Source organism: Cibotium barometz, chromosome 3 (assembly GCF_041138505.1).
Source record: "Cibotium barometz isolate CiBa-2024 chromosome 3, ASM4113850v1, whole genome shotgun sequence".
NCBI lineage: Eukaryota > Viridiplantae > Streptophyta > Polypodiopsida > Cyatheales > Cibotiaceae > Cibotium > Cibotium barometz.
The window spans coordinates 26,276,494-26,287,861 of NC_141048.1; the positions used below are offsets into that span (position 1 = coordinate 26,276,494).

The 11,368-nt window shown below is 44.4% G+C and overlaps 1 protein-coding gene across 2 annotated transcripts in view; it reads right to left on the reverse strand.

Moving 5' to 3' along the window:
- The window catches only part of LOC147639884 (vesicle transport protein GOT1-like), a 65,657-nt gene extending 54,838 nt beyond the window's left edge, over positions 1–10,819 (reverse strand). For both annotated transcript variants that reach the window (XM_086775036.1, XM_086775026.1), the window contains exons 1-2: positions 10,675–10,819; positions 10,315–10,406 (exon numbers count right to left, since the gene is read on the reverse strand). In XM_086775036.1, coding sequence (XP_086631162.1) covers positions 10,315–10,406; positions 10,675–10,705 — 123 coding nt within the window. In that variant the 5' untranslated portion in view covers positions 10,706–10,819. The remainder of the gene's footprint in view (positions 1–10,314; positions 10,407–10,674) is intronic.
- Positions 10,820–11,368: the final 549 nt, after the last annotated feature.

Consider the following 11,368-nt stretch of genomic DNA (forward strand, 5'->3'; position numbering starts at 1 on the left):
ACCCTGCTCCTGTCTTCGGCTACTGTCTGCGCAGCCTGTACCAGTGGGTGTATCTGCTGCAGCCTGTCCGTACATTGCTGTACGGCTGGACTGTATGGCCTGTTTTGCACAGCAGCCTGACTTCTCTGCAGCAGCCGACTAGCTTCCTTCTCCTCTCCACGCTTGAGCATACACGTTTGTCACACGCCTCCCAAAAGCAAGAGAGAGTGAAGAGAGAGAGACATGCACTCCAAAAGTGGAGTTGCCCCCTCTCCAAACTTGTCCTAGGGCCCCAACTTTAATAATAATTAAAGTTCCCTAGGGGCCACTAAGGCCTAGGGGCAACCATACATAAAACATTAAAATATTAATGTTCTAGTTCCCCCCTTCACACCTGGAGATGTCCACACATCATTATCTCTGTCCGGGCACCCCAAATGTGAATCATTTAATATTTTGACTCAGCAACCACCATGCCCACACTTGTGCTGTTCCATTTTCACAGGGCCATGACATACCCCCCTCTTGAAAAATGGCAAGCGTCCTCGATTGCATTCTGGTGATACAGCAAAATATCCAAAGTGAAATATACAGTATGGCAAGATCAGTGTCCCAATCTCTCTAAGCCATGCACATGTATCAATATCATTCACTGCAAACCAATGGCGTAGTAGTAGTCCAAGTTGTATACCACTGTGAACCATACATAACCACAACATCCCATGTGACTAGTACACATATATCATAGAAGTCCCATAAACAGATGTACTGTCAGCCATCAGTACCTTCGGGTGAGATAAAAACTGCACCAAGCGACCTCTAGATGTCATCTGAGCCTGTCTGTATCAAGGGAGTGGAGGTGCTACCCCCCTCTTGAGCATCAGGCAATGCTCCAGACCCATGCTCTGCTGAACCTGAATGAGCCACAGCAAGAGTCGGCTCTAACTCAAAGGCATCGAGATAAAGCTGCAAAACCTGAGGTGAATCTGTTAAGTCACCTTCCTCCATCCACTTCGCATCCATCGGTGAATAGTTCTTGAACTTCACAAGATAGCGACGGGAAACTTTACCTCGTACCTTTCTTTCCTTATGTGCCAGTATCTGCTCTGGAATCAGAACCTCATCAAGTTCCTCAACTTCCGGTTGAGCCTCATCTGATACATCCTCAGGCACATCCCCACGGAAAGGTCTAAGGAGACTCACGTGAAAAGCATTGTGAATCCTCCAGTGATCTGGTAGCTTCAAACGATAGGCTACCTCACCAATCTTTTCCAATACCTGAAAAGGCCCATAATAACGCATGCTCAACTTAGGGAATAAGCGCTCTTTACCCTTCATCTTCTTGAGTCTAGCCTTTTCAAAGCGCAAAAGAACCCAATCACCCAATGCAAACTCTAAAGCACGTCTATGACGGTCTGCGGCTTTCTTTTGCTTCTGCTGAGTTTTCTGGAGTGCCAACTTAACTCTGCGATAAGCTTCATCCATACTCTCCACATACTGATCACCCTCAAAGATCTTATCCTTTGTATGCAAAATGGGTGGTACCTTCTTCTCTCCTTCCACAATCTCAAAAGGCGCCTTGCCTGTCGAGGTATGTACAGTGTTGTTATATGCAAACTCCACCAAAGGAAGATACTTTTCCCATTGTTGCTTGTGCTCTGACACATAACACTTAAGAAGATCCAACACTGTAGAGTTAGCTTCTTCTGACTGACCATCTGTTTGTGGATGAAATGACGATGAAAACTTGAGAGTTGTACCCATGTTGTCAAACAACCCTCTCCAGAACAAACTCGTCATCCGTGGATCACGGTCACTAATGATAGACGTAGGCAAGCCATGATACTTGAAGATGTTCGCCATGAACAACTTCACCATATGATCCACTTTGATCATCTTAAGCACGGGAATGAAATGAGCCTGCTTACTGAACCTGCATATGATAGCCCAAATGCCATCATTGCCCGTTTGTGTCCGTGGAAGATCAAATATAAAATCCATGGCAATACTCTCCCAAGGTCTATTTGGAATAGGTAAAGGCTGTAGTAACCCTGGTGTCTTTTGACGGTCAAACTTTACCTTCTGACATACGATGCATTGCCTCACAAAGGCATCAACATCTCTTCTCAAGGTTGGCCAATAAAAGAAAGTCTCCACTGCTTTTACTGTGGCGTCAATACCTCTATGACCTGCATACGGTGGATGACTTTCAATCATAACCTTGAGTCGCAATGGCCTGGTAACACACAGTCTGCCATGCATCAGTAAAAACCCATCTCTGAGAATATAATGCTCATGCCGCTGACCCTCAGACATCTGATCATACAACCTTTCAAAGTCCTCATCATGGACATACTGCTCTTTCATTTCATCAAGCTCATGATGATAAGCAAGTGAAACTGCGGAGACTTGTGGCTTGCGTGACAAAGCATCTGCCACTACATTCTTTTTGCCTTCCACATGCACAATCTGGTGAAACATAGACAAAAAGTTTGCCCAATGCATATGCTTCTTTGAAAGCTTAGTTTGCGTGAGGAAATAACGCAAGGTCTGATGATCTGTCTGCACAGTGAAATCAGCCCCAAGCAAGTAGTGTTTCCATGTAGAAAGAGCGTGAATTACAGCCAACATCACTTTCTCATAAACCTGTAAATGCTTCTCGGCATCTTGCAATATTCTACTCTCATAGGCTATCACATGTCCCTCTTGCATGAGAACTGCACCAATGCTACTTCCGCATGCATCACACTGGACAACAAAAGCCTTTCGGAGGTCCGGTAACACCAATACTGGATCCGAAGTAAGCTTTTCTTTGAGCTTTTTGAATGCTGTAATTTCCCGATCAGCCCATCTAAACGGAGTTGCCTTCTTTGTCAAGGCATGAAGAGGCGAAGCAATTTCAGCAAAGTACCGTATGTACCACCTGTAATAGGAACACAATCCTAGAAAGCTGCGTACATCATGCACGGTCCTCAAATCTGGCCAATTAAGAATTGCTTCCACCTTTGCTGGATCCATACGGACTCCATGCTTAGACACAATATGCCCCAAGAAATGTATCTCTTGCAAAAAGAACTCACTCTTCTTGCCATTAACAACCAGCCTATGGTTCCTGAGTTCTGCAAACACAATGGCCAAATGCCTTCTATGCTCTTCCTCAGTTTGTGAATGCACAATCATATCATCAAAGAATGTGCCCACAAACGCTCTATGAGGCCTGAAAATCCTGTCCATCATTCTGTTAAATGTGGCAGGTGCATTTGTCAAACCAAAGGGCATAACCAAGAATTCATACAACCCAAATGTGGTTCGAAATGCTATCTTATGCACATCCTCGGGTCTAATACGTATCTGATGATACCCACTTTTCAAGTCAATGCGACTAAAGACAGTGGAGCCCTGTAAGTGGTCCAAAATGTCATCGATCCTCGGTATGGGGAATCGATTCTTGATGGTGTTCTTGTTCAGCGCCCTGTAATCAATACACATGCACCAAGAATCATCCTTCTTTTGCACCAAGAGTACAAGTTAGCAAAAGGGTGATGAGCTAGGCTGTATCAACCCTTTATTCAAAAGCTCCTGCACCTGACTCGTAATCTCTTCCTGTTGGGCTGCACTAACACGGTACGGCGGTCTATTCGGTGGAGTACTACCAGGAATTAGATCAATGGCGAGGAAGTTCTCCTGGCAATGACTCGGAAATACAATCTTGGAACCCACATAAGAAATCAGTCCTGTCCTTATCTAACATAGACAAATTAGACTTAGACTCATCATCTTGTGCATCCTTTACATAAATCAAGTACGCGGAAAGATGCTTTTTCATTACTGATGAAATTGCCGAAGCGGATACAATAGGAACAGATTCCCCTTTAAGTTTTACATCCAAAATATGTTCTTTCCCTCTATGAGTCAGAGTGATTTTCCTATTGTATGTATCCACCACCGCATGTACTCTGTGGCACCATGGCATACCCAACAAAACATCACAGCCATCAAGAGGCATGATGAAAAACTCTTCGCTGTCCACATAACCCTGCAAATGAAGCCGAAGCTTCCCAATGATAGGAGTAACGGGTTCTACATACCCTGGACAAGCCATGTTAGCCTCATATAACGGCCCCATCTCCTCTGCACGGATCCCCAATCGGCCAGCCAAATCTGGTGAAATGAAGTTGGTTCTAGCACCTGTGTCAAAGAATATCAAGGCATTCTCATCTCACTTTGCTCCATGCCCTGCACAACTCTGTCTCCTCACCACCTGGCTGTTCCCCCACAAGATCAGGAACTAACCCCGCAGAAGGTTTTGGTTTCTTTGACTTGGACTCTCCTTTATTGTCAGAGTCCTTTTGGGACTTTCTCTTGGGGCAATTGAATGACATATGTCCCTCTTCAGTACAGTAAAAACATTTCCGAGCATCTCTCAAAGCCCGTCTTTCCTCAGAAGTTCTCTTGGGCATTGGCAACTTCTTATACCGCGTCTCTGAAGACCCTTTAGCATCACGCGAAGCATGCCCAGATTTTTCAGCTTTCTTGCTCGAGTTCTTACTTCCTTTAAACCCAGATGATCCTCCAGTGAGTAATGCATTAGCTGTCATAGCATTCTCTATCATCTGTGACATGTTCGTTACTCGAGTCTTGATACAATAATCACGCACCTCTTTGGGCAACCCACAACAATACTTCTCTACCTGCTCAGACAAAGGCACTGCACGGTAAGAAGTCACTGGGAGTAAAGCTTCCCAAAACTTCTTGTTATAATCTTCCAAATTTTCACATTTTGAAGCATCCAACTTGTGCCATGCAGTCATAACATCCACCTCAAATGTAGATGTGAGCCATACGGAAGAGAAGACCTGTTTAAATTGTACCCAAGTAGTAGGTACTATGCCCTGCAAAAGAAGAGTAGACCACCACTGCAAAGCATTGCCCTTGAGAAAAGTGGCAACTTTCCTCACCTTAGAGGACTCTGTGTAATTCCCACCAGAAAAAGCAGCATCAAACTGCTGTAAAAAGGTAAGTGCTTTCAATTTATCTTTGGCTCCACTGAATGTATCAAACTTCACTGCAGCTCCCCCTTCCTTATAATCTTTCGCCTTACCCATAGGCGTTAGATTATCATATGGAAGTGGCTTCGCAAGATTGCTGCCCCCAACATTCATGCCCATCATAGGATCAACATTTCCCATTCCCACACCTGGCATACCATACATTCCACCCATGTTTCCAAACATTCCATTATGCATACCTGGCTGCATGCCACCATACATATTTGCTTGCATTCCAAGTTGCATGCTCCCAAACATATTTCCTTGCATACCGGACTGCATACCACCATACATATTCCCCTGCATACCAGGCTGAAAATTTGCTCCAAAAGGCCCTGGCATACCCATGCCTTTCTGAGGATAACCCCCAGTCATAGATTGGAACACTGAGCCACCACCAAAATAACCTGGTGCATAGTCTGCTGAGGAATAGATGGCTGTCCACAGAAGGAACTCTGAGAGTTAGCACCATAAGCATGCTGCATGTTCGGAAACTGTCCAAAAGATGGATCCTGTGGGATGGCACCACTATGACCTTGAGGAAGGTTCTTAGAACGCACCTTCTTCTTCTTCTTCTTTTCGGGCTCTGTACGGGATCTCATAAATTCAGCAAACTTCTCACTTTGTGTGAGCTGCATAAACACATCCATAACACTAGCCAAACGATCTTTAAACCGAGCATCATCATCCTCTTTACCAAGTACATCTTCTGGCTGTGTTACATCCTCATAATGCTCATCATCTGCAGCCTGTTCTCCTGCAAAAATATCCTCAGATGCATTTCTCTCAGGAGAGGTCTCTTGCTCTTCCTCTTCATGATAGAAGTACTCATCCTCTGTATCAGACATGTTCCTGAATTTTTCAGCGATGACTTTCCTCGAGGCAACCACGAGCTCACCCCCTTTAGAAAGTTGATGATTGGTCCCGGCAACGGAACCTTGAAACCGGCCTCTGGTAAAAACCAAACTGCGGTAGACTAGCAGTCACCCTTCCACTTGTAGTCTAGATATGAAAACAATTTGGATTGGAGCTAGAGTGCCCCAAATCTGAAAATAAAACGACACCTGTTGGCCCCAAAGCTTGGCGCCCCTTGCGGTATTTCTTTATTCAATTTCAAAAATATGTAAGACTGAGTACAACAAAACCAGCCAAGAGAATACACCTATATGTCCAATCTGGCAGCCCACAATACCTCTTAGCACAGAGGATTCACACACACAGATCTGTGTCTCAAAGCAACACTCTGTGCTTCCCTCTGATCAGCCAAGACCATTCAGCAGGACAGCCTTGAGCATACATCTGGCATATCTCATGCACATGATTCAACAACTCAGCTCAAGCATACATTCACTGTCCCAATCTCTGTTTCCACCCTTTTCAATCTGCCATACCCCTCCTCTCACAAGGGGCCAGATAGCACAAATCTGCAGCAGACATAAGCCAATGGAAAGAAAGACAAATGAACAAGCTCAGAGCTTACCAAGTCAGCACGTGGTTCTGCACCCGTGGAGCAGTTCGTACCAGTCTGCACTTGACAACGACTATCTGTACTGTTTCCCCTGCAACCACTTGACTATCGCACCAACCAAGCTCTGGAAAAGCTCTGCCTGCAACTGGGAGTGCTGTACTTGTTTGCACAAACCAGGAAATCAAAACTATACCTGTCCGTTCAGGTTGTACCAACAGCCCACGTGGCACTGTACCTGCCTACGCTGCCTGAAAATAGCCTTTGTACCCGACTGTACCTGCTCAGTCCAGCGCCGCCTGTTCCAGGTCTGTCCAACGCCGCCTGTTCCAGGTCTGTCCAGCGCCGCCTGCTCCTGTTCTGTCCGTACAGCTGTCCGTACAACTGTACCAACAGCAGAACCTGCAGCAACAACCCTGCTCCTGTCTTCAGCTACTGTCTGCGCAGCCTGTACCAGTGGGTGTATCTGCTGCAGCCTGTCCGTACAGAGCTGTACGGCTGGACTGTCCGGCCTGTTTTGCACAGCAGCCTGACTTCTCTGCAGCCGACTAGCTTCCTTCTCCTCTCCACGCTTGAGCATACACGTTTGTCACACGCCTCCCAAAAGCAAGAGAGAGAGTGAAGAGAGAGAGACATGCACTCCAAAAGTGGAGTTGCCCCCTCTCCAAACTTGTCCTAGGGCCCCAACTTTAATAATAATTAAAGTTCCCTAAGGGCCACTAAGGCCTAGGGGCAACCATACATAAAACATTAAAATATTAATGTTCTAGTTCCCCCCTTCACACCTGGAGATGTCCACACATCATTATCTCTGTCTGGGCACCCCAAATGTGAATCATTTAATATTTTGACTTAGCAACCACCATGCCCACACTTGTGCTGTTCCATTTTCACAAGGCCATGGCAAACTCCAAGTGGGGGCCGGAAGAGTTTCACAAAACACTTGCCCATTGATTCAATTAAACACTTAGATTGGCCACAACCGTAAACATATGTCACTTAATTCCACGTAATTGTAAAGAGAGATGCGCACATCGGCACCAGCACACACTCAAAATTTATCCACATACAACCATCAATTATACACAAGATGTCATTAAAAAGCCCCACCCTTGCCTTCAAGATTTCTTCACAATGGAAGCCTACAAAATAGTCCCCGAGAGTTGGTATCCTTTGCAACCTTACAAAGAGAGAGAAAGAGAGCAGCCAGTATTAGGGCAGCCTATAGCGGTGGGAGAGTCATAACCTTGGAGTAGAGAACCACCAAGAATAGAGAAGAGTTGCCAGCATGATAAAGACTGGCTGCAATTGGCAAGCAAATGTTAGCAGTCATCTCCTGTCTGTACACTATGTCAGGGCCTTTGTTGTGGGTGTGCCCGCCCAATTTTGGTGTGTCCCCATTTTTTCCTCACTTCCATGTATTTTTCCCATTTTTTGCTTGGTGTGGGAGGTTGTTTTGTGCCTGTCGGCTGTATCAGATGCTGGCTGACTGGACACTGCTGACCCGACCTGATGTGCTGCCTTGGCCGACTGCAGATCTACCGGCCGACTGCACATTTGCCGGCCGACTTGGCTAGAGCAGGTCATGGGCTGCTATCGGCCTGTTTTGTCCTGGCACCGGGGCCATATAAAATGGTCCCTTGCCCCCCCACATTGTTCATTGTATATTTCGGGATTTCTTTGGTGTATATAGCAGAGTTACACTAGCTTCTCTCTCTCTTGCATCTATGTATTGCTCTCTACAGCAGTTGTCTTCATTTCCACTGTGCATTCTCACATGGTATCAGAGCCCCAATTGGCTTGAAGCTTGGAGACAGTCTGTTCTGGGCTGTACAGGACTTGGAGATCGGGTAGAAGGCGGCCATCATCGTTGGACAACCACCTTGCATACTATTTGCAACCTCTTCTTCTTTTTTCCCACCCACCCTCCCTTCACAAGACCTTGTGAACCCTTGAGATGGCTGATTTGATTAAGATGGCTGAGAAGCACGTGAAGATCCCGACACTCCCCACATTCCTGGTGGACCGCCAATTGGACGGGAACAACTACGGCATATGGAAGGTAATGATGGATGGAATCTGTTTTGGAGTCTTATGACTTGGCTAATTTCATTGTTGTTGGGGTTCCACGGCCGGAGTTAGAGGACAGGGAGTTACCCTCTATTCGGAAGGAAGGGGAGGCACAGACACAGTTATGGGATCGTGTCAATGCCAGAGTCTGTTCTTTCATCTTCCTCAAGTGCACACCACAGGTGATCAATCATATAAAGCATATGACGCTAGCCAGAGGTATTTGGCAGCATTTGGCTTCTCTCTACAACAAGGTATCACCCATGAAGAGAATCTCCTCGAAAGTTCAGATGCGGGTGATGAATCCTGCAAAGTCGTCTGCTGGCTGACCAGACGCCTCAGGCCATATAAAATGGCCCCTTGCCCCTCCACATTGTTCATTGTATATTTCGGGATTTCTTTGGTGTATATAGCAGAGTTACACTAGCTTCTCTCTCCCTTGCATCTGTGTCTGTTGAAGTGATAAGCGTGAGGCCACTTGTCTCAATTTGATCCATTTTACTGCCACATGTCCCAATTTTAGAGCATGAACTTCATCTCTAAAAATATCTCAACTCAGAGACATTCTATCGAAGGTACTTCAGCAAGTCCCCCCATTTGCTTAGCTTACGGACGAATGATGTGAACATAATTTCCATTGGGGGTTGTCCAAAAATAGTAACCCTCCTAGATTTATAAGTGTGATCCTTCTTTGTATTCCACCTTGTTAGAAATGTATGTGAGCACTATGTAGAACCATGTTTCAAAGCTATGTCTCTCCCAATCCTTGGGAGCTCACCATATATGCTTTCCACTTGACACTTGAGCTCCAGAGCCCATTTCTATGTCCGAGAAATGATCTCAGGCGCGTAAAGCAAGCTTCAAGTGCTTGATCTTTTATACTAGATAATGTCCCAATTCCATTAAATATTTAGACATCTTGGAGCCCAGCAAACCCCTTTCAAACCACTTTTATATAGTAAAAAATGTCCAAGCTAGTGACAAGATTGCTAAAGAGCCACCAAACCAAAGGTTTCAAAACAATGGTGTTTTGACAACAGTGGATAAGTTCTTGCAAGTCAGATGTGGATGCCAGAAAGTGGCAAAATTTTTAATCCAAGGGGTGTTTTGTTTGCATGGACTTTCAAACAAAGAACCAATTTTCACAAGCGTTTTGGAAAAAGATAAACCGTTGCAATAAATCTGGGAGAAGATACAAAAGGCTCGAGTAAAGTAAATTGGTAACACAAGTTAGTAGCATCCGAATAGCCACTTTAAGAAAGGATTTTAGGGTTTATCTAAAGAGCCAAACATAGTCACTCGAGCACTTCAAGAAGAAGGGTCCATTTTAGATCAAGCAAATGCTCAGTTCCATCGTTTTGCTGTTTTCCAAGCCATTGAAGATGCATCCACTATTTCATTCAAGTAATCTTCTGAGATACCATGGACCCACCTTAGACGCACCACCAGAAGCAGATGAACCAGCTAGTGAATAATGGATGACGATAGTGGAATATGTGGTTCTATATTAGTACAAAAGAGACGCTCACCATAAAACATTCCAATATGTCCCCAAATTCAACAAGAGTATTGGTTTAATGAGAATCGATTCACAAACGAATCCCACCTATCGTTGAGAGCTTATCAAGAGACCATGCTGCTACTGAGGACAGCTGCAACGCGAGTGGGTGAGTTTGGGAAAAGAAAGGGGAGGGGGAAGGGGGGGGGGGGTGGTTCTGTTGCTGGGGCTTTGCAATTATATCAAAATCTTACATTGCCCATCGCCAGAAGGCCTTTGTCGAAGAGAAAAATCACTCCGAGTATGGTGAAAAACACGCCGAAACCAGTCAAGCCAATCCCAATTTCTGATCCCAAAAAAAAAAAGAGGTGGTTGTTTAAGTCTTTCACAGATGATCGTTTCAAATCCAATTTCAACGCAGACTGTATGATCATTGAAACCCTAAGCCTGACTTTCACATTATATGTAACGACCATTGAAACAAAGCAGATCGCCTGAATGTTGAAACCCTAGCCTCACAGCAGATCGCATGAACGTTGAAACCCCAGGTCCACTGATGAGACCCTGGCATCATCAAAAACCTGATTTCACAGCAGGTGTGGAAGCTGACTTACTTTTCCGATCGTTCATCTCGAAGGACACCATGGCGTGCACCTGGATCTTCGACAGGGTAGACTGAACCGATTGATATTATTTGAGGTACTTGCACAACACGAGATACCAGTTGAACAAAAAACAAAAATATCAAAAAAAGTATAATTTCCTATGGTCTTTCTCCTCAAAAAATCTTATTTTTAATTTTTTTTTTTAAGTTGGCATTAGAGAAGAGACGGGCTTAGTACCCATGGGACCCCCTTATTTTTAATTTTGTTTTTGAAACACACCCCACAACAAAATTGAACAATTTTCAATAATTATTTTGGCATACGTCTTTTAAAAACACAATTTTCTATGGCTTTCATAGACTTTTAAAAAAATACCTCTCTTTTAACTATAAGGCAATGTTTGAAAACATTTTTTAGTAAACTTGACATGAATCCTTCTTTCACCATCACTTGAAGAGGAAAAGACAAATGTGAACAAACGTTTTCTTCATAATTTTATCCTATTACTACTATTTTTTGAAAATTTAGAGGCGGCACTTTTCCTTAAGATGAGGTAGATTTTTAGAAAGTTGGGCAAACTCTAGGATAAGGTTTTAGAATCTAAAAGGCATTCTCTGGAGAGAGAGAGAGAGAGAGAGAGAGGTATTAACGTCGGTTGAAAACTCTCAAAGATATTACTTAGAAAAAAGTAAGAATATAAAAT